The sequence below is a fragment of the Aquila chrysaetos genome, chromosome 3, assembly GCF_900496995.4.
Source record: "Aquila chrysaetos chrysaetos chromosome 3, bAquChr1.4, whole genome shotgun sequence".
Taxonomy (NCBI): domain Eukaryota; kingdom Metazoa; phylum Chordata; class Aves; order Accipitriformes; family Accipitridae; genus Aquila; species Aquila chrysaetos.
In genome coordinates, this window is record NC_044006.1 from 38,775,604 (window position 1) to 38,799,950 (window position 24,347).

At 40.1% G+C, this 24,347-nt stretch overlaps 1 protein-coding gene across 7 annotated transcripts in view; it reads left to right on the top strand.

Annotated features, from left to right (window-relative positions):
• The window catches only part of SATB1 (SATB homeobox 1), a 94,149-nt gene that overhangs the window by 67,655 nt on the left and 2,147 nt on the right, over nucleotides 1-24,347 (top strand). For 5 of the 7 annotated variants that reach the window (XM_030009228.2, XM_030009230.2, XM_030009227.2 and 2 more), the window contains 2 exons: nucleotides 21,316-21,519; nucleotides 22,022-22,117. In XM_030009228.2, coding sequence (XP_029865088.1) covers nucleotides 21,316-21,519; nucleotides 22,022-22,117 — 300 coding nt within the window. The remainder of the gene's footprint in view (nucleotides 1-21,315; nucleotides 21,520-22,021; nucleotides 22,118-24,347) is intronic. The other 2 variants (XM_030009233.2, XM_030009234.2) reach the window with 1 other exon arrangement.

The window sequence follows — 24,347 nt, forward strand, 5'->3', positions numbered from 1 at the left end:
TGAGAAAGATCACCAGCGTATGCAAAAGCATTGATTTCAGTGAGAATGTACTAAAGAGGCAAGTAAAGGAAAAACATAGAAAAATGGGAGAGACTAGAACCACAGTTATACTGACGCTTGAAGGAAATGGGAAAGGCACCAATGCTTGCAATGCTGAATTTCCACATTAGATGAAATGTTAAGTCCACTTAGTTACTATTCCTTTACTTCTCTAAAATTGCTTCGTAGAAAGATACAGCATCTTGCAGGGAATGCTGCTAATGATCAGTTAGACCAACGTTTCTTGGACCGTCAGCATTTTAGTGCTGGTTTTCTTTTTAACAGCCTTTAACTTTTGACTTCTGTGTTGTTCACATATTGGAGTTTACTCCATTTCATTGTACAGAAAGGATGTTGTCTTTTAAGTTATATGCTGTAAGGAGCATTTTAAGGGATATTTTGGAAATGTTATATCAAAATGATTAAACTCAAGCTGTGGACTGTAAAAATTATAGCTTTATAGGCCACATGCCTGCCTACCCTTCAATCACTGTCAAAGTGATAATTTCTACAATAATATGTTTCTTTTATTGTGGGATTCTAAACACCAAGTGCTGTTTAAACATTAAACTGAATTGTTTATGTTAGTGCTGTACTCAGTGTGTCATACATCAGGCCACTATAATCTCCCATGGAATGTAAAAATTCTGTCATGAATCATGGCTTGTATATCGGAAATTACTGTAATTTTGATTGGAAATTACAGGGCTCTTGAAATGTTTCTAATTATGATAGAATGTTACAGCCCCTTCCAACCTGTGTGCTCCTCAGATGTCTTTATTTACATGTCAAGACTCAGGGTTAGAGAACTGTCCGTTTTCTACACCTTCCCCTTCCCATTGCAGTTCTCCGTAAACCTAAGATATGAAGCCAATCTGTCTGTCCACGTAATTTTGATCTGATCTGATTTCTGTGATAGTATAGTTATTTAAGTGAGTAGCCTTAAAATTTCTAGACGGGACAGCTCTTCCAATGCTGACTTTAAAAGGGACAGGTAATCAAAATGAAGCACAAAAGCTTCTGGAGGATGCAGTGCAGTTCTTTTGGAGTATTGGTATAAAATTTAGATTCTTGTACAAACTTTGCTACCAAGTATAGAAAAGAAACAACATCAAACACGTAGTTCTTTTCCCTTTTATTGTGGAGATTATGCCTGTATTCTCAGAGGTTATTTTTCTCCCCACTTTAAGCAATGCAGTGTTAATTTATGTGTTAAACAAGCTTTCAAGTCTGTAGTGAGCCGAAGTACCACTTGTAGTAGAAAGCTGCTTCACAGAAGTAACCTCTTAGGTAAACTGGATGTGTTTGGTCTTCTCTAACCAGTTGACTACTAGTCGGCCAATTAGCAAGCTTTAAATATGTAGCAAAGCCATGTATGTTAAAGGAGATACCTGTATTGTAAAAAATTCGGCATTGGAGCTTGTCAACGGTAAAGAGAAATATTTCTTGGGGCAAAGAAGTCTCCCTTGCACAAAAAAGGGGCTTGTTCAAAGATATTCTTTAAGAGAACCTCTCTTGAGAGAGGTCCATTGTTGTTGGGGTTTTTTTTTAATTTGGGGATATTGGTTTCCTGCTCAGAACTGGAAATGCTGGCATAACCACTTCCAGTTATAGTGAAAAGCCTGGAGGACACGTATTAGAAAATGATGCGATAGTTAACAGTTTTGTTTTTAAAATCACTAAAATCGAACATTGCTGCTCTTATCTTATTTTGGATATAAAAACTTGATCGTGAGTGTAGTCTGGAGTTAGGGTATAAAATGGTACATGACCTAAAACAGCTCTGCCAGTGGACAAAGACAGTTGTTTGCTGGAGGGCCTTTTTATTTTTTTTATTTTTTTTTTTTAAGGAACTGATTTGGGTCACGTTAGACTGGGTGTCTAAGCAGCCAGCATCTGCAAGGTGGCCGGACTTGCCTGAGCCAGGAGACTGCAGATAATGTTCTGCTGACTAGAGCACTTTGTACAGAAGAGCTATTAAATGATGCGCTACAGAAGTTTCTATTTAGGTAGTGCCGAGGTAAAAAACCAAGTATCTTCCCTTGCACTGTGTTAGTGCCTTTGGCAAGAGTAACCTGACTGACGGAGGACCGCATGTGGATCTGATGCTCAACAAACCAGCTGGCTACAGGGGCTCAGTACGGCAGAGGTCATAGTGCAGGGCAAGGAAGGGGTGATGGGAGCAGGAAGAGATTGCAGTGATATTAGTGAGATCGTGCTCTGGCTTAGGTGAGTGACGTTTTGCGTACTTGTAGTTTCATGGTGCGCTTTGCTGGCGGCTTATTGGCTTTCCCAAAGAAAAGGGACTATCTGGCACATAGGTTTGAATGAGTTTGGGGATTTATCTAGAAGATTCTTTCAAATGTTGAATTCCTTTCCCGTATAGGAATGTATGCATTCTGTATATTTTTAAAGTTCCTATGTTTTTAAGAATCGATATATTATCTGCAGAATAAATTCAAATTCTGTTAAATTCAAAATACATACTTTAAAAGTTACTATGGTTATACTGAGGAGCTAAGGAAGATACTGTAATTCAAATTGCTTGAATACATCATATCTGTGGGGAATTTTAGAACTGTAATTGGCAAACACCTAATGTCGGTATTTAAAATCTTACAGTTTTATTGCAAGTTGTCTGCCTAATAGGCCTATGTATTTTTTTGTTAAGATTATGTTGAAAAGAGAGCTTTAGAAAAATGCATGCAAAAGGAAGACAGAAAGGTTTACCAAGTGCTTTGCATCTGCTCCCAGGTTGTTGTTTTTTAGTGGCAGAACGGCAATAGTAACAATATTGTTTACTAACATTTAATCAGCACACCTGAATAAGTCAAAATGAAAAGAATCCACGCATATATAAATTTGCGTGGTATACGTTACTTTTACAATTTGATCTTATTGGGTTTCTATTAAATTTATAACCTGACAGTCTGATTCAAGTAATTATGAAAGCACATTCTTAATTTCGTTATTTCAAACAAAAAAAAAGTTGATTTGTGTAATGATCATTAAGGCATCATGGTTCAGTAACTGTGCATTGGTTACAATGTTTTCATGTGGGAGCCAGGGATGAGTTTTTTTCCTGATGGTGACAGATGCTGAAATCTAATTTTATTCCATAAAAACAGACAAACAAACAAACAAAAAAACCCCAAACGTAAGAGCCCCAAGAGATAAGGCAAGTAGAGACTTGTAGTGTTTCTGTATGTTTGCTGTGTTTTGAGAAGTTACATTTATGTTAATGGCATATCGGCTTATCCTGGAAAGCTGTGGTCTGCACATGCTAGTATGAAGCAGGGAAGAAAAAACTTTGCTGAAAATCAGCTTATAGTGCTAAATCTTTCTTAAATTTAGGAAACTACAGGTTGCAAAAACTGAAGTAATATCAACTGCTGTACTCTGAGAGTCCCATGCACTACCATGTAAGGCTGTTAGCCCCTATTATTATACCTAAATAATAGTAGTATAAATAGGTAAAATCAACACTTTTCTGCAGCGTCAATCCTGCTGATTGCTGTGTATGGCCAGGTAGGTGCTGAATGCCCTCTCTTCTCACCAAATAAAAATGCCTGTATGTTGAAGGAAAGATGCTTGGCTCTCACAGAACCATGCTCCAATTTTAATTTTAGAATAAAACTAATGGAGTACTACCCATAACTCCAGAAACCTCATCTAATTACGGAGGGTTTCGACCCGTTACTTCTGAGCTGTTGCATTGCGTTGCCCAATTTCCTGTCCTTCTGTCCCCGTCTTTCACTTTGGTTAGGCAGTTAGCCCCTTGGAAATGAGTAGTTTCACAGGCAAGGCATGGAGGTAAAATCAGTGGTTCAGACCATGCTAGAGACTCCATCTTAAGCCATCAGGGAAGTATTTTTGTGCAGTTGTATTTTATTAGAAGTGTTCGACTTTTTGCCTTAGTACGCACCTGGAGCGTCCTCCTCCGAAAGGCTGTGTGGGGAGGTGCACCCGGTAGGCATTAGGCAGAGCATCTGATACTCGTGAGTAGATGGTAAGGAGTTAAATGGGAAGGGAATGCTAAACATTGGCACTAAAATTGCTTTTGGCATGCAAATACCATGCTTTTCCTGACATAAATATTTTCAGAATAGGCCATTAGAGTTCAGGTATATAAAACCCTGCTTTTACTGGAAATTTTAATGTTGTAGTAAACCCGGAGATTTATAGTGAAAAATTGATGTCTGTTATCTCACTTTTATCTTTTTAACCAGCAGTTTTATAAATGCTATATCTTTGATCTGGCTTTTTCCATCTAGAGACTAAGCTATATACTCTAATAGGAAAGTCATTTTTAAACAGCTTCCCACACTGAACAAGCACAGTATTGTGGATCTGGCACGAAGATGTAACATGCCATTACTGCAGATATAGAACAATCTATTCAACTATTTTCCAGCGAGGGGGAAAGAAACCTTTTTATCACCAAGAGTAACCCTCTGGTAACAAAGTGGCTTGAAGAGGGAGGGGCTTGACATTTATTCCCAAAGCTGTTTCCTCAGGGCGCTGCACCTCAGGCTGCCTCAGCGGGGTCCAGCCTGGGGGGCAGGAGGGGGCTCGGTCCTTTGCCTGTCACCCCATGTCTCTGTCAAGTCCTCTCCTGCTTTTGTCTCCCTCAGAGCAGCTGAGTCACTTCCTGGGTTTAAATCTTGGCTTAAAAACCTTCTTTCCCCCTGCCTCCCTCAGCGTACAATGGATTCTCTGTGGAGCGGGGAGGGATACTGCACGGGGAGACGCGAGGTGGAAACAAAACATGCTCTGAGGTCTGCCATTGTTTCACAGGTCCACCTGGAAATAAACCCCTCGCCCTTGTGGGAAGGCGAGATACAGTAGTTAGAAAACATTAGCTGCAGAAGTACACCACACAACAGCCTCTATGTTTTTAATTTTACTTTTTTAATTTATTTTCCTCCCCCCTCTGCTACCCCGGGGTGATTGCTCTGGCAGTTGAAGAGGTGCCATGAGCAGCAAGAGTCAGGACAGGATCGGGTGTCAGCAGGGATGGGAGAGGAAGAGTGTGAACTGAGAAAGCAAGATGGGCTTCTGCGTGCAATCAAGAATTGCCCCATAAAGCGGCATGTCGTTCAGTGAAGCTGTGAAACTTGGCAGATAGAGCTGATTTGTTTCTTTCACAAAATATCATGTTGCAGAGTCATAGTGTGTTCTGTCTCGCCCGGGTCGGAGAGAAGGAGCTTTTCGGGTTTCTATTGCGGGAACGAAATGTGTGCTTAGAGTGCTCCAGGTCCTTCCTCTGCCCCATGTCTTAATTTCTTTTATGACATCTCTTTGCAGAAATAAAGGTTAAAGCCTCAGGAAGTTTCCTTATGTATGTTTTTTTTAAATTCTGTCTCAGAAAGGGGGTAGAAAAATTGAGTTCAGTTAACTCGCTTATTGCTTGATCTGGGTAGACATGGAGAAGGACCGGCACTGATCTTGGCTGTATCCCACATTATGGGTATGACCTTGGTGGATTGGGTTGACTTCAGTGAGTCTTGGGTTCCCACTAGTAAAAAGTAGACAGCAACTTCTTGAATCAACAAAGATGCACTGAAGAGAAACTGCCTTAAAATCTCCAAGGTGGTTCATATCAGTGTGCAGTTGCCCATGGAAATCTGCATAGAGGGAAAAAAAAGCATTAAAACCTCAAATAGTTCAAGCCAAATAAAAAGGTACAGAATGGAAAATACTTAGCTGGTAAGGGTATTATATTGGCCTCTTCAAGCAGCAATCTGGGGCCAGGCAGAGCTTTCAACACAAAAAGGCCGGATTTGTTGACACACCAATGAAAAAGTGTGCTTCCTGAGCATGCTTTACACGTGGGGTCAAGTCAGCTCCTGCTAGAGGTTCCCAGCCAGGCGGGTGGCAGCGTGAGCTGTGCAAACGCTGCTTACAATCCACATAGAGGCCGTTTAAAGAACTGGTAGCAGCTTCAGGAAACGCTGTATATTTGAGCCCTAAGGAGAGCCTCCCTGGAGGGATGTGGTGCGCACCTGCCCTGCGTTGGTCGGGAGTGAATGCTGAACGCTCTCACGGCCTCAGCCTGCAGCGCGTCCCTGGGGCTGGGACTGCTGAGCTCCTGGCACTATGCAGCCCTGCAGGTGGCCAGAAACGGCAAAGGGGGGGTCTTGGTTGGGTGATTTTTGTCCGGTGGAAGGGATGTGTGGGAGAAGCTAGGAGAAGTACAAGTTTAAGTCATTAAATATACAAATGAAAGAAGAGAGCCAAGCAGAGAAAGCCCTTTACAAAATATAAAATTCTGTTAAAACAGCAAGACGGCACAACATAAGGAATGTTTGGTACATGTTATTGAAACTGAAAAATCAGAGTATGGAATGAATTATAATTTAGCATAATCCATAATTTTACAGTTTTCGTTTTGAATTATTTATCTTATATTATTTGATTAAAGATAAAACTGGCTGACAAGATCTTGAAGATCTCTGCATGTCTTAATCACAAATGAAAAAAGTCCTCATTATAACTTCACCATTTTAAAATTTTTATTTGTATTGTTTCTATATAGCTCCCTTTTATTTTGAAAGCATATTTCACATCCGCATTGTGTACACGCGATTCCATAACCCATCAGGCTTCAGTGTTGCCTCAGTACCTCTGATTCAGTAAATCAGATCATAGGCAGCATGCTGTCATATAATAAGGTGTCTGATCCTTATTACCAGTTTGTTGATGCACAGACTCCTTCAAATTGACCATTGCAACACATGGTTTCCCCTGAAACTAGCTGTGATAATTAGCGTGGCTCTAATGAGACAGAATGTCACTGATCTTGTGCTGAACTGTCGAGTATCGACGCTACGGATGGGAACTGTCAAAGCTTGCCATCTGTGACAGAGCTTGGCATATTCCATTTGCAAGGTAGAGCATGCTCAATAGACTGTTTTTAAACAAATGGTCCATTTCTTGATTAGGGCTCTGTGTTCTGTTCCTGTGGAAGACTTTATATCATAGTTAAACTTTTTTCTTTTTTTTCCCTTTTTTTTTTTTTCTGGGGTAAGCTCGTTAGGAAATGGAAATGTTACTAATTCTCAAACCAGTGCCTTCAATCTTCTGACAGCTTTTTGGGGAGAAGTGGAGGATTGCTGAGCACATATTTATTCTTCTTCCTTCCCTCAGTTATCTTAATGCAATTCTTCTAAGGCTAGGGCTTCCACAAGGCTTTTATCTGTTTGGATTTTTTTAAGCAGCAAGGGATAGAGGTGGCGTAGTTTTGAAGGATAGAGAAACAAAAATTAAAAAGTCTTAGATGACGCGCAGCGGGAGCACGTGTGCCTCGGATGAAAGATTGAATCGGTCAGGAGAGTTGGGCGCACAGGCTCCCGAGACCAGCCCTGCAAAATGCTGTGCAAAAAGTCCAGTGCTGCTTATCATTCCAAAATATGCTTTGTTGCTTTTTATTTCCTCCTTCTCTGGCAGACCACACAGGGCTTGTTCTGAAGAACATTTTCACTAATCTGATCAGGCAGCCAAATACGCCGGGAAAACTGCTTTAATGATCCCACTAATTACCTCAAGTCAATATGAACTGTATTATTAGACTGAGGGAAAATATTCCATTAGGTCTCCCCCTTGGGAGTTTCTCCGCTTTGTGATGTCACCGAAGCCTTCGCCCTCTCGCTTGTAATTAATTTTATTTACACACGCAGGCACGCACAAGGTCACACCTGCACAACCGGAGCTGGCCAGGGAGCTAGTGGCACTCAGGCTTAATCAGATCTGTCATAATTACCATTCTGCATGTTTCTGACACACGCTGTGAAATATTTCAATTTAACTGCCGCTACCAGCACAACCAGATGTAGTGTGAGTGTGGCTGCATTGGAAATATTATTCCTCAGGATAAACTCTCTCCTCCTCCTTTTTCCTCCCACCCCCTCTCCCTTTTACAGCTAATGTGGCACAGAAGCTGATGTATCCTGTAAATCTTGAATGCAGCGCTAGATTGATAACAGCAGATTAGACAGTTTAACCACAAACAGCTTGTTCATTTTTCACAAATGAAAACCACATGTGGTGTAACTAAAATTTCAGGCTTTTTTTTCTCCTCCCCCCCCCCCCCCCCCCCCCCTTTGGTTGTTGTTTCCTTTTGTGTGTGCATGTGTGTGTGCGCGCGTGTAAAGGTCTGCCTTTCACTGTAAAGGAGTGAAAGAAAAGAGTAAACATATAGGGGGAAGGAGGCAGTGCCGTCTTTGGAGATTATTTCTCCATGACCTTTATTAAAAACCTTCCTTGCTTTGGCAAAGGAATGAGATATTGCACGGGGGTTTTGTCTCTCACTCTGAGATTTTCTAATCTCTGGGTTTTATGCCCACTTATTAAAGAAGTCATCCTACTGTGCTGTTCTTCAAAATAACATGCCAGTAAACACCTCGCTTTAAGAAGAGCTTCTAACCAAAACTGTAGTCTTCACTGCTACCTAAATTTAGCAGAAATAAAATTTGCTGCCAAAGTTTTTCACCACGAATTTTGTCTCACTGCAAACTCTTCCCTCTACCTCTTCCTTTGGGGAAAAGAGTCTTTCTAAAAAAGAATCCTCAAAGTGTTTAGAATTTTGGCAAATAGAAAATTGATTTTTTTTTTTTTTTTTAATTTAAAACACTCCAGTATTTCGTATGAAAACAGATTATGGTTAGTTTTTTGGAAACTAAATGTTGTCTGTAAATTGTTTTGCTTTTTTTATAAATCCATTTTTTTAGCTGAATTTTTCAGTTTGCCATTATTAAACAGCCTTCAATACTTAGTAAGGTTTTTTTTTTTGAAACTATCTACTCTTTAGTAGATCACTGTTGGCTACTTTTCCTACACAGAGAAGAAATTAATGCAATTTTGATAGAAAGTTTTCATTATAAGGTTCTAAAACAATTCTTACAGCAAGGAAAAAAAATCTGTGCAGAATGCAACTGAGCAGATTCCCTAAAAGCTGTTGCAGGTATTGTCAGGCAAGAGGAGTGGTGCAGTGCATCTGATAGAAATTCATCAAATCTGATCTGTAATAAGGCTTCCAGGGGAGGTTTAAAAAAAAGTAGCTTTAGAAAGAGATTGTTTTATCCGTTGCCAGTGATTTGTGATGCAGTGGCAATATTGAAAGTGCTGGAGACGGGGAGGTAAGACTCAGTGTTCAAAGTCAGTCAGAAGAAGGTGAGCAGAATAGTTTTTGAAAGCCACTGAAGGCACAGTTTGGAGCAGAAGATTTGGCTTCATAGATAGCCCCCCAGACTGCTGCAGAGAGGGTTAAAAACCTACACTCTTACCACCTGGCCAGCAGGTACTGACTGCATTACAAGTCCCCCAGAGCTGAGCTGGGGTAGGTCACTGTAGGTGTGCCATCAGTGTCCCTCGCTGCATGGCAGTGCCACCTCTCTTACGGACTCCCCCGGTGTCCGTGCAGACCCCGAACAAAGGGGAAATCTCGTCCTGGAGGTGCAGCCGAAGCCCTGGAGGTGCTGTGGCTGCAGATGTCTCAAAAATGAGTCTGGAGGAGGGCAGGAAGGGCTTGTGTTGGAAGACAGAACGCTGACATGAACAGTCATCAGGATTCTTGCAAGGGTCCGGAAATCCAGCTCTTGTTTCTTCACAGAACTATTTGAAAAATGTTGTGCAGTCGGGAAGCACCGGATTGCCAAAGCAAAAAAAGCGTGGCACCCTCTCCCACCTCCTTTGAGTCTTTTATTTTTAGTTTTTCTTTCTTAGGTAGAGGTGTTTCAGTTCCTACACTCCAGATGCATGAATCAGCTCTTCCCTAGGCAGCACCTGCTGTCTGCCTGACAAGAGGTGCTGTTTCTGGCAGGATGGATTTTCTTAATCTCTCTTCCTGCTTTCTGTATCTTCACCTTCTGTTTTGTTTTCCTTTCGCCACCTTCACTAATTTCTCTTGTTACAGCTCTCCTCTTAGCCCTCCTTTGACTCTTTCCCACCCCATTCCTCTCCCGTATACACCCTCACCATCCACTCTCGCTCCATCTGCCTTTCTCCTGTCCTGCCGCTGTCCCCTGCGTGCCGGAGTCCCACCCCAGGTACATCCCCCCCACATGCAGTCACTTTGCACAAGTATCCCCTTGTGCGTGGGGCACAGCATGGGCACCCCATGCCCTTGGGGGTGGTGGGGAGCCATGGGCTGGACACCAGTGCTGCCGGCTTCGTGGGTGAAACATTCCTTTCCCCGCATGGCGACACAGATTTAGCTGGGAAAAGAGCCATGTTCTTGATTTCTCAGGTTGCTCGTGCCTGCTGTGGGCAGATCACTGATTCGAGAGGCTTTTGAAGATTCAGTATATCGGTGTTTTAACAGGAAACTAAAGCCCCATTGAAAAAAAAAAAGGGGGCGAAAAGTCTGAGCAAGCTGTACGAGACTTAATGACGTACAGAAATGAAAACAAAGCTGTAGTGCCAAAGCCGAGGAGGAGGCTGAGTAGTTAGAGAGCAGCCCGTGGTTCCTGGCAGTGGGGGAAGCGGGGTACCAAGTAAACAGCGCAGAAAACAAAAGCAAGCTCAACCCGTAACTAAACAGGAAATGACAGGGTAAAATTCCTCCTGAAAAAAACGAGAGCTGCTAAACACGTTACGGGAAAGAATAAAGGCATCTTATGCAAACACAAATATACAGTAACGGTCCCAGAAGCGATTTGTTAAAGGAGAGACCGATTACAATTCAGGTGAAGGGTTGTCGGGCAAAGGAAGGAGTAAGAAATAATAGATGTGCATTTTCTCCCTTAATGTTAAACTGGATAATTCAAAACACACTACACCTGAAAGAATGTTACAGGATTTCTAGGTGCAAGGTGAGAAAGGAGACTATGTTTTTTTCCAGATAATTTTTAATTTCACTGTTCCTAATAATTTCTCCTTGTGTCCATTTTTTCATTTTCTTCAAATGTAACCTCTAAGTCAAGCTTCATATTTTTGGTTACAAATTACCCCAAAGTGTTGGCATATAATGAATAGGCTAGGGCAAGCATGCAGCTAGCTAAGTGGGGAAAAATTCAAATTTGCAAATATTTATCCGATTCCAAATCTGTCAAATTTTATCTGAAAACACATTGTTATTCAGTGGTCATCTCATTTTTATTCCTGTGAAATATCATGTTCCCTTACTTCAGGACAGCATTTGAGAAGCATATGAAAATAGTTTTCAGGATCTTTGTAAAGCAAAGGTGTCTGGACTGAGTGGTCCTTAGCAGAATTCCCTGAAGTTTTGGACCCCAACTGAGCAGGATTTGCACACGTGTCAGTTACGTCTGCGGGATCCCTTAGGTGACTAGGTATTTTGCCGAGCCTGGTGCTTAGCGTCTCTAGTAAATGTAACATGCAAGACGAAACTCTACAGATATAGGAACTTTCCGCTGTTTATATAAAATCAGTTATTTTTTAAAAAAGCTATGAAGGGCTTAAATGAGATTCTTTTTATTTTTGCTTTGGGACAGCCAGTTTGCTTCACCTTTGAGAACTCATTTGCTACTCTTATTTGATATGAGGAGAGAGTCTAACTAAAGGGATTGATCCTTTTCACCTGGGGAATGGGACAAAGGGATCAGGGCAGGAAGAAGCGTGCCTGCTCCATGCAGTGTCTGATTTAAGGGCAGAAGCTGCTGCTGAAGCTGTTTCCTGGAAATACGGCTGGGGCTCAGCTTGGCTGGCACTTTGCTTGGCCGGTGAGGAAAAGTCTAACACTAAGTACTGCTCTCTCAAAGAGCTTTTCCCTTGTCGCTGTTGTTGTCCCCATCCTGACGGCAAACTACCTGAAAACACTCTTGTGTTGGTTCCCACCCAGGAGGGAGAAACTGGATCTCTGCAGCTTCCCTTTTGATCCAGCTTTCCTATTCTTTTAAGTCTATGCCCCAAGCAACCATGCTACAAGTGAGGGTATTTTAGCTTTCTAAGGGCCTCATTGCCTTTATTTTTCCATGGGTGAGATACACGCTTCAGGCTGCTCCCTTCTCATTTGCTGGGAGGCATCTGTCTTTCACAGGTGTGGATTTTAAAGATTTTTTTAAACTGCATTGAGGTAATGGGCATTATTAATTTTCTGACTTTCTGTGGTTAACAAAATCTGGAGGAAAGTTAAGGAAATGTTTCTTTTCAACCCTTAAGACTCCCCTCACCCTTGGCATTATCAGAGCATTAAGCGTTCTTCACTGTGAAACTGTGAGCCACAGAAGCCAGCTGAACTGCAAGAGGCAAGTTAAAAGAAATGTTCTTAGAATATTTAAACGTCTAATTCAAACCTATATGAAAACATTTAGTTAGGCCATACAAATGTGAAGGGATGTCTGAGAACGGATTTGAGCTGTGTATGTTTTGGAATGATGTCGCTTGTTGGAACATCTTGTCAGCTAAACTGAATTTACAACGAAGTCCAAATATCTGTGAGCCTGTGATTCCTCAGTGTGTGGTATATTGTCCCCGGATCCAAAATGAATTCTGGAAAGAAAAAACAAGAAGCCATGGATTTAAATTACTCCTTCTGGGAAATTATAATCTTTAAAAAAAAAAATACATCTAACAACATGATATACACACGTATAAGTAATTACGGAAGTGACACTTTGGCCCTATAGCCTTTTTACTGGAGGTCTTTCCCCAAAGCAAATGTTAAATCTCTGTAAGCAACTTAATAATAAACATTTGCTGTTCACTTGTAAATTGATAGTAGTAAAAAAGATTTTTAAAATTGCCAGGTTCTTTCTATTAAAGACTCTAACTAAACTGCAGATACAGCTGCCATACAAAAATTGATTACGTGTTTAAGAATAAAGAAATACAGGCTATTAAGGGTCATGGTTGGATTTAGGGTTGTGTTTACTTTCAAGGGAAGCATCGGAATTGCAGTGAAATCAGTACTTGTCTCTACTTAGAAGATAAAGGACCATATATTGCCAGTCACCCTCTGTGAAACCCACTGACCCATTTTATATGTCTGTACTATAAAAAGTAATGTACCAGACCAAGACTGACTTATTTAATAATTAGCAGTTGTTTTTTCTTGTTTAGATTTTTTTTTTTATTGTTAAGTCCATTTTTGTCACGCGTATCTCACGGTTATAATGCCAGTTGAATCGTGTGTGTGAAAGAGGAAGAATCTGGAGTAGAGGAAGGCAGAATAAAGCTTCACCCGCTGTTTTTTTGCATCTATTACTTTTTTTCCTTCTTTTTACATATGAATGTAGTTGCATTTTATGTAAGATTTTCAAAGGCATGCATATTATGTTTTTGATTAGGGCTTGTGCCTATCTATCATTGCTAGGCAATTGAAGGCAATACTGTAAAAAAGATACATTTGAACAAGGGAAAGGAAAGGTGGAGGAGGCTGAGAGCAGAGAAACCAAGCTTGGGAGAAACCCTTCATTTAGATTATTCAATTCGCTCTGTACTCAACTAAAAAGTAATGATATTTATGTTTTCAGTCACAGTTATGGGTTAGGTTTTTTTTTTTCCATGAGCTGGTGGTACGTCTCAAGTGTTCATAAACAGGGAACACACCCACCAGTTTTGATAGAGCCTTAGACCTTAATCTGACAAGTTTTTTGGTAGCACTGGCTCTTAGCCACTCACCATGGCTCCGGGTAGAAGGAGAGGTCTAATAAGACAGGTGAGACTGTGGGAGCAGGGCCACAGCTCTCCAGGTCATTTCGTTTCTGTACTTGTTGCTGATTGTCATTGAATTTTAGAGGTTGCTTTAGCAAGTTTCCTTTTCGTATTTATTTGTTTGGATGTTTACAAGAATAGAAATATTTAATTTTTAAGTGTTACAGCGAGAGAGGAGAAAAGGCAGACAGAAGAAGAGACATCACGAATCCTTTTCCCCTAAAATATCACAAAAAAATTGCAGTGAAATACTATCAGTACCACTGCTAGCTGTTTGGTCATTTGTTTTTCACAACCCAGAGCAGAGGTGGAGGTAACATCCAGGCAGATGGTGTAGCTAAATAATACGTTGGATAAGAAATTTAAGGAAGTGGCATAATCTGTTTCAGTATTCTTCAAAGGAAGTTTTTCCTGCTAGTGAGGTTTACCTTTCTTCTGAAAAGCCCTATGAGGTTGTGGGGTTTTCAGTTTGTTTGTTTTGCTAAATCTCATCTATTATGATGGCAGATACAGATTTGCTTAAAATTCACATCTGGCTTCTCCTTTCAATGTTCTAGTAATGAAAGCCAATAAAATAGATAAACCAGAAAATCTGGAGATAAAGGACAGCTTCAGGTTTCAAACTTTCCCTGATTTAGGGGAATGCTCAAAGGCTGATTAGTGTAAATAAAATACTAAGGCAACCATCTTTCTGGGGACATTTATTATCACTTCAGGCCACGTCTTGAGAAGAGGCACCCGTATTTTGGTATCTCTACTCATCTTCTGGAACAGGCCAAAAAACTGCTTTTGCTTCTTGAAGTAAAGATACATGGGGTTTTGGGAAGAATAAGGAAATCTCAAAGTTCTGAACATTCACAGCAGTTTTTAAAATTGCTCAGAAGTATGTGCCTCACAGAAGTCAGTGCTTAAAATTACTTGAAAATATAAGCTCAACTGAAAAGATTTTCACTAACAAATGTGTTGGTCAGTATCAAAAACTACTAAGTCTGGTAGATTATTAGTTTTCCTAAAATTTTATAAAAATATCCAGTGGCCTTTCTTTTAATAGACTTCAGTTCTTCTGTGAAGCATTTAGGTCTACTCAGCTTTGCATAGGAGATAACCAGGACAATTTATGTATTTTAGGAAAGATAAACCTGCAGTCAGAATAAATTTTCCTGCAGTCAGGAAATTCCAGAAGAACATTTAAAGCTAAAAAGGACTGCTTGTGTCATCTAGGCTTGTTCCCATGTCTGAACCCACAGGTATTTCACCCAGAAAGAAGTCAAATTTAAGTAATCTCAACCTGAAAACAAATTTTGAGTTAAATGTTCTGTTTTTACCTTGCGGTGGGTGTTCCCTGCTGTATTTTTCCAGCTGATAGAAATGTAATGCAAAATGCATTTCCCAGATAAATTAAAGCAGCGTCCATTGTTACTTAAACTTGTCTTACTTGTTTGTGCTGAAGTGACGTTTGTTTATTTTGCTTCTCAATGCATAAGCTTACTGATTCAGAATTCTCTGAATTTTCGATCCTGTTGAACACTGTGAGAAATCTCAGTTGAAGGGTTTAATGCGTTTTCCAATCAATGTGTAGGGGAAATTTGGCCTTATCAATTTAAATGCTGGAGATCCTTTCATTGCATTATGGAAGAATCTTCTCTAAGCAGAGATTATTCTTAAGAACTTCATAACATTTAAAGGTTAATATGTTAGGTAAAGAACAATATCTTAAGACAAACATTTTTATTACAGGACATGAAAGGATAGTTCTGATTAAATTACATTATTATTTGAATGGGAAAGAAGACAAAGTGCATCATTTCTTGCCCTCAACTTTAATGCCTTTAATCAAATAATGACCTTCTGGAAATAGTTAATTTTAAGCATTTGGAAAGATCAATACCACTTTGCCACCAAAAAATGGCCCAGATGATGAAATTTGATGTATTTAAAGTACCATTTCACCCTTTTAACCTAGTAAATAATTTAAAATGCTTTCAGTACTCCTTTGCTACCATTATGTATCTTGTTCAAAGTATTATGACTTTTCCAAAAGCAACCTTTCTGTACAATGAGCAGCTTACAAGTTTAATACTAAAGACTAAAACTATATGCATATACTGTAGTGGTGATGTCAGCCTTTTTTCTTCTCTTTTATACATGGATTTTGTTTTGAAAAGAAATGGAAATATCTGTGATGAACGCAGCCGTTTGGAACAAAAGTGAGATTTGTAAAGCAAGTTGGATGGCTTTTGAAGGGGAAAAAGTCAATATTTAAAGTTTAGTTCATGAGTTCTTTCCTTTGTTTTGTCTATCAGATTTTGTGTTAAAGGTGAAGGATTTGGGTTGCTCAGACAATTAAGAGCCCATTTTACCAAGTGTAATTTCATATCTCTGTTCTATAAACTGGAGTGCCTTCAGCATTGTAAATAAAAAAAAAATTGCCCTCTATTAGCATGTTTGTGGGCAGATTAAAAACAGTCTTCATTAGCATAAGTAACACTTACAGATTCTTTTAAAAGTAGGAAATTATTTGCTGAATGATAAATTGCTAGCTTTAGAGTTAGTTGCTGAAAATGTGCTCATTCAAAATGCCTACTTTAGTTTAGTCTACAATACTCATTTTTTTGAGTTAGAAGTACTGTTTAATGGATTATGTGCTTAGTCTTTGTTACAATAGATGCTGAAATGCAATTCACACTTTCTGCTAAAATGTTTGTATCAAATATCTCCCTATTTAGACTGATTTCTTTTAACACCATATATTTTTATTATACTATATGCCCCAGAGAATGATACAAAATAATCTTAGATATACTGTACCAAAGAAAAACTGTTCATATCTTAGCATTGATACTCTAAAATGTTTTGCCTTCTTAGATTCAAATTACAGCTCTGCCAAAAACTGTTGGCGTCTTTGTTAGTTATTCTGTAAGAAATATTCATCATTTGGCAAATTTTTATCACTGTAACAAATTCACCAAACAAAAGAGTTCAGTTGCTCCACCTTGAAGCCCTTTCTTCCCAGACTAGATGTGTTTGTTGCTGATTTGGAAAGCTTTGCCCAGAGAACATCTTTCATGACTGTAATGCTGCCCTCTTTGATCTAGTTAGGGTTGGTATTTACACCTTAAGTGCAGATTTCAATTAACTTTTTTTTTCTTTTAATAAGAAAGATACCAGGATGCAAAAATGGTTTGTTAGAGACTCTACGTGAAAGAGCAGATTATTTTATTTAAACATAGCACAGGTCAGACTGAATAAAATAGCATTTGGATACACAGATAAAATGCATAGATGCTTTCTTTAAAATAAGCATGCTCATGGGTCTTGCAGAGTCTAATGTTTGGCAGTTATCCTCTTTGCGCTTTTTCTGCAATAGTTTGGCAGTTCGGCTTTCACAGTTTTTTTTCCTCTAATGTCTTATGTTTTTTTACTAAATCCCTATCAGAAAACCAGACAGAAGACTCTTATTTATTTTAAATATCTTAGGTTTAGCATCTTTTTTTTTTTTCACCATTTTCTTGCTTACTGTAGCAAGACCTTTGCAGATGGTACTTGGTTACTTGAAAGTGCATAACAGTATTTTCTTTGTAGCAGATGGATTTAAGACTTTTAGTTCCCAATAAATGTAGGTTTACAATACATAACTTTACAGGATTTGTGTTGTATATAACAGGTTTGAACATATTATCTCAGAATTCATCTGCATGGCATTTTCAGCTTATCCAGGGCCCATGCCAGTATTTTAAGTAATAGGGAGAGCATAGTGATTGATAGCAGCTAAAGGCGTGATTTTGAATAGAAACAAAGGTTTTAGAACAGAAGGTGTCAAATTAAACTTTGTCAGTTTGAAAAGTAGTAACATCCTGAAAGTTCTCCAAACATATTTACATGTGGCTAATGTTTATATTTTGCTTTGTACTCTCTTTATATTCAGTGTAATGTTGCCTGGCAAATTTACTCTGTTTTAAAATCAAGGTTGTTCCCAATGTCATTACAGAGTTTTGGGGGGTTTGCCTTGCTGCATAGATATATCAGCTTAATTATTTTAAGGCTGTTTTTTTAACTATGTACTATATATGCTGTATAAACCAGTTGTGATCTAATCTGAGTTATAAATATTTCCTTATTATTTTGTGGTCCTTTCCACTTCCTGTAAGACTATAAAGACACCCCCCCTCAAAACAGTGGCCCAAGCCCTCCTTCAGAATAAATTGTTTGAACTAGGCAGAAATTGCTCTAGACCTAAATGAGTGTAAGAGGAGAAAAATCAGCCTTGTTATGTTCACTTATAAATTCAACTGCATTAACTACAGCAGTTCCTACTTCTTTAGATCAAACGGAAACAAAACTTACAAGTTTTACAGAACTTAAAATTCACCATTAGAAAAGTCTGTATGATCACTTTTCCTGAAATTTACAAAAACATTTCACACATTCTCATTTAGCTGACTTCTATGAATGAGCTTTGTGTCATATGCAGAATTCTGAACCTGAAACTAAATGAAATACTTAGGGTTGGTTGGTTTGTTTTGAACTAAAAGAAGGCATATTGGTATAAAGTTTTTAGTCTCTTAACTAAGTAAACCCCTACAGCCTCTGTTACTGCCCGTTCACTATCTCTTCTGAGAATATTTGGAGATCAACTTTCGTAAATATTTTCAGAAATATACCATGAAGACCAAAAAATTGTTCCTATCCTTGTAATTTTAGAATAATTCACTTGGTTGTTTCCATGTTGCCCATCATATGTTTCACCAGAGTATGTCTACTTCTTTAAAAACTTGATGAACCCAGTGAAAGGAGACATTTTAGTAGAATAGCAGTCTATTCTGGGTACCGTGTCAGAAGTATCTGATTTTGGGATCTCAAAATCGCTGCTTCCCTGAAAGGCTAGCAGAGACATGCTTCAGGTTACAGCTAATCAAATCATTTTTAGATAAGGAATTAGAAGTATTATTTCAGTGCAAAAGTTGATAGAAAAATACTGGAAATATGTTAGCCATCAGTAATTAATAAAAATAAGGTCTGATCTAGTAAAGACAGAAACAGAAAAGACAATAAGGGGAAAAGGAATTTCTTAGTTAAGAAAAACTGTGTGAAATAAGTTTAATTATTATAAAATGTGATTGTTAGGAATTATTTTTACTACTGGACATTTAAAAAGAGTTTCTACTGTCTTTTTTCCAAAAGATCTGTGATTCTTGTGGTCACTGGACAAAATACGTGCAGCTTCTGAATGCATGATGCAATTTCTTTTCCAGTCTATCTGTGTACCTTAGAGAGGTGCCATAGGAGAGGACAGGTTGTCTTGTCTTTTTTTTTTGACATTCACTGAACTGCCGTGATAGTTAGCTCTGCTCTCTGTTTCACCACCATTAGAACGAGGTCCAACAGTTTCAGTGTGAAGCAGTGCAGACTCCAGACAGCCAAAGGACAATTTTTATGCTTCGGGGCAGGCTGGGGTTTTGTTTGTGGGTTTGGGGCTTTTTTTTAATCGAAAATTTTAGAACTGCATTTCAATTAAAAGATCTAGATTTGTTTCTCTTCATCTTCTTCTCTCCTCCATCCCCAACAAACTACCTATGCCTTCTGATTGCACCTCTTTTAACTCACTGCAGAAAACTAATACTGCTGTTGAGCGTAATCCAGCACGCGTCCCCGTGGAAGCAAGGTGGGCAGAGAACCATGAGCAACATGTTGATTTTGTTAGGGGCAAGGAGATTAACCTGCTAAGACATCCCAGGGTGCCTTACGATGGGGAGGGAGAATCCACAGACCCTTGCTACTGTTTTAAAAATATGCCATACGATTCCAGCTGGGACAGACTGTAAGTTATGTGCTCTGTATGAAGGCGTTTGGCCACATTTCCCAGTCAGCTTGCTTAACCCTGAGGCACTACCTGGCACCCACCCTCAATGTGTGGCCAAGGAATGGGCTGTGCTGCATCCCCAGGGTGCAGGGGGCCCCTTCTGCTACCACTGCTCTCCTCCCTCTCCCCACCCTTCCTAGCACACCTAGTGAGCACCCAGCGGATTTTGGCCCTGTTTAAATTTTTGCTTTCTCAGCTCTGCTACCACCATCTCTCTAACATTTGTCATTTTGATTGGTTCTGTTTCTTGGGGGCATTTTCTCCTGTGTCATTTGTTCAGTTTTCCACTTATATCCAGGAGAACTTCAAATTTTTATACACACCTCACTAAATATTTTCGTATACAATATGAATGCATTAAGATAATTTGTTTACTTTCACCTCTTCCTATCGTGGCAATATTTTTACACTGCATTTATTAACTGTTAGCTAAAGATATGAATGTCTTCAAGAAAATACATATCTATATTGTATCTATGTATCTATTGTATCTAGTAGTAAACTAGTCCGGCTAAACCATTTTTCAACTACCAGTACATATAAAAAGGATCTAAAAGCTTCTGTACATTTATATTATTTGTTGATTCAATAAAATGTCAAATTATCTTTCCTACAGCATTAAGAAATAAAATTGCATGGACTAGTTTTGAAAACAAATCCTTGAAGCTAAAAGAAAGGAAGTATGCATGTTTTACACATGTAATATTTTGTTTCTAAATTATTTTAATATACAAAAAAATCACTGCTGATGCACAGAGTGCTAGCTAGAGTGTTTGTACTCTTCTTTTAAAACTACCAGTACACAATTAAGAAAAAAATCCTCAATTAAATTTTAAGAAGATGTAAGAAAACAATTGTTAAATTTTCAAGATTAACTTGTATGTCTTGTCTAGAAGCAAATTAGCAACTGCTGCAGTTCTTGCAGGGGATTCTGTAGGTGACTTGATAGTATGTATCCCAAAACCATGTCTGAATTAGAGTAGGTAAGCTCTTGGGCAACTTGCTGTCCTGTGATGTGGAAATGGTATAAAGGGTGTATCAGAATCTTGGACGTATCTTGCTCCCCCCCACGCCATAATAGTGTACGTAAAACTGAGAGACTGTTTTTTTCTGGGTCCATGACAAAAATCCTGAAACAGGTAATCATGTATCACTTGAAGTAAGTTCACCTGCAGAGACACTTCTACTTGTAGCAGATAGGAAGAAGGTATTACTTGACTGCATCTAATCAAAGGATTCCTGTCTTTTAAAAGGACATTAGGGAGCTACTCTACTGCTATGATGGACATTAGGCAGCCCTACAGTCAAGGCAGATAATTGAAGTACTTTCTCGTTTTGAGTAGTAGTACCAGGATTTTAAAAATTGCTCAGCACACAATCTACCAGTTCCTGAAACACGGTGTTGAAGCCCTCAGATGGGTGTAGCCTTGCATAAAAGAAAATAGGCAGCACAGAGAATATACTGGCGTCAGTGAAACCCCTGTCCTGCGGAGGGGAGTGTGTAAGGGATTCCGCCTTCATCAACCAGTTTGTTTCTAAGCAAACAAGCAACAGCGCTGTGGTGCAGGACCAAGGGGAAGGTGCGTTCCAAAACGCTGGTGGTTGGCGAGGGTCTGTGAAATAACGCAGCAGCCTCTCAGTGTATTGGTGTTTGCTTTAAGCCCAGCCTGTACGGTGAAAGCCCTTTCCTACTGGGGAAGAGTGTGAGAGAATGCAGCACCTCTAAAATACACGTTTTGCCCTCGTTTTGCCCCTCGTGAAGTGAGGAAAAAAACTAATGTTTTGCTGGTGTTATCTTCAAGGGGTGGCTCTGTGAGCTGTTACGTTGGAAAGAAGATCCCTCACCAGAGAACAGGACCCTCTGGGAGAATCTCTCCATGATCCGAAGGTTCCTCAGTCTTCCTCAGCCTGAACGCGATGCCATTTATGAACAAGAAAGCAATGCAGTTCATCACCATGGTGACAGGCCTTCCCACATTATCCATGTGCCAGCAGAACAGATTCAGGTTAGTTTACCTTGGCCAATCCCGCAGAGCGCTAAGTAAATAAAGCTTTAAACGGAGCAAAGGAAATTAGTGTTTCTTTCCTCCCGGCCAGGCTAAATGCAGGTCTCCCGGTATGAGATAAGAGCGCACTGCCGTCCGCCACCAGAGTTCAAAGGAGAGCGTGCAACCACCCATGGTTTTTGTTTCGGTTCGGTGGTTTTTCGCAAATGTGCGTGAACGCGGTGGCACAGAGGCAGCTGCGTGCCGGGCAGGGCAGGCCTCCGTGCTGGCTGTCCCTGGCCAGACAGGCGTCAGGACCGAAAGGCAGAGGTGTTTGGCACCGGTTGTCAAACACCTTACCAGCAAAGCGGGAGGACCTTGTTGTGCTGCTGTTCAAAAGCTAAGCTTGAACCCTCAACAGCGGCGGCTCACCCGGGTAGGAGTGAAGGGAAGGGGATTCCTCATCCCACTTTAACCCCAGTCAAGGCTGGGGTGAGTCAATGTTTGTTTGTTTTTCCTTCAGAGCCCCTCTCCCACCACCCTTGGGAAAGGAGAGCATAGAGGCGCTTTCTTACCAGGCCTGCTGACCGCTGGACCTTGGCTGGGTGCTGCTCCGCAGGTGAGCTGGCACAAGGGCACCGTGTCAGGGAGAGAGAGGAGGGGATGCAGGATCCACGCCACGGAGCTTGGAAACGGCAGCCCTGCGCTCTGGGGCAGCCGCAGCAGTGCCCCCCTCCTCCGGGGGCTGCACCCACCCTTTGCTCAAACGGGCACCGTGAACCGGGAGCGTGGCTGGCTGTTTTGCTAAATATTGTAGCCCAGGTCGGCGGTGCGGACTGCCGTCTCTGTGAGCTGGGGACTCTTTAATCCCCTTTCACAAAAGACCTGAGGTCAGCCTTTTAAGTGCTCCCTCTTAAAGGGCAGATATTACCCCATCCTTTCCCAACCTCAGCTGAGACCCAGTGTATCATTTGTATTACCTATACAGAAAAATATTTACAAAGCTAGGAAGGATAGAGTTATCTTGCAGCCAGAAACAACACGAGTGTATATTAAAGATAAAGCAAACTGAATAAGACAATCCCTTAGGATATCAAGTACAAAAATAATTGTGAAAGCCTGGAAACTTGCTGTTTGATTTAGCAAAAAGAGAGAAAAAGATCTATATTAAGTAATAAAACAGCACTTGTCTGAAAATGTACATTGTTTTTAATAAAATTGCTTCTTAAGGGGATAAAAGGAGAAGGTTATGCACAGCATAAACATTCAACCACTATGCCACTTACTTAGATTTTCTTGCCTTGTTGATAAAAGTTGTGTGTTTGATCTCGCAAATATTATTCACATAAGCAGTTGCATTGTAATCTCTTAATATGACTTGTAGAGAGTAAGGATTGGGAGATTGGGCCTGAGTTCTGTCTCTACTCTTCTACATGGTAATTGTTGTAGATGCATAAACATGTAGCTAAGACACAAGTTTTCAAACTGTATGTACAAAGCCTCCAGTCTTGTAAGAATTTAATGTGCTGGGAGTAGTCTTGGATCTCTTTGGGACTGAAGCCTTGAATGGGACTGCTCACAGACCATAAAACATGAAAGGATGTGAATAGGGATGAGGCAAGAGCCCTAATTCCACTAGCATTTGTGTCAGACCTTACAATAAGATCACTTAAAGCAGTGGCTTCTAAACCGGGTGTTGAGACCTATGTGAAGTCTCCACAACTACGAGTGGTACTGCAAAGTGGACAGAATTATAATTAATTAAATAATTATAATATTTATACTATTTGTACAGTATTTTGTGCTTCTTAGGGTCTGCAAGTGAGCTGCAACTGGAAGCTTGGAAACCACTACCGACACACAAAAAAAATTGTCGAGGGGAGACTTGCAAAGGGAAATGAAATGTAGTGATAGCAACTGCTTGTTTTGCTGCTGTTGTTTTTTAATAATAACTGGTGGTTTGTACCATATGACAAGAAATTTGCTGATCCAAAATATCTTACTAACCAGTGCTTCCTGTGCTATGAAGCAAAAGAATTGTCAACAAAAACAGTAGCTGATAAATTTACTTTAGATTTTAAACATGATCTTATAGTCTACTGTACTCCGGTGGTAGATGAGAAAAACATTTCTGTCCCTAGGGCTCAGTGCCTCACCTTTTAAGAACATTTCTGAATCCATGCTTGCAAAACTTCATTTTAAGCTCTTGTTAATTATTTACATCGTGATTTGCTTTATCGTATTCTTCTGATGTGCATACTGGCTCATTTTTACTGCCCAAGTTTTTGGAATGCAGCATGTTCCCTTCTAATAATAATAGTGCAACTTATTTAGAGCTTTGCATCTTAGCGCTTTATAAATATTAACTAAATAATCCCCAGCACAAACACAGAAGCAGGTAAATATGTTTGTTCCCTATTTATATGTTGGGATACTTGAACACAGGCAAGACAGACCCTCTCTGAGACCACAGGCAAGAGAGGGCAGAGCCAGAAGGGGAAATACAGATTTCCTACCTCCAGATCTCTTTGTCCTTGCCGAGGCCGGGTTTGACAGTGTGACGTTAGGTGCTTCCAGCTAACGCATTCTGTCGTATCGTTTGCAAGTTTGACAAGACTTCAGTGCATGCTAAGGTCAGATCAGCAGTGGGATATTTCCGCACTTAGCTAAAATGCTCTCCTTCTCCCTGATCGCCCCAGTCCCTTAGCCTGTCTATTGCTAGAGATTTGCAGCCCTTGTTTTTGGGCAGCAGCTGCTGCTGCTGGCAGAGCTCCTGTGCATTTGCCCTCATCTGGCACTTTTCTCACTTTGCCCTTGCTACAGTTCTGGCTAAGCTGGTCAAGTTAATC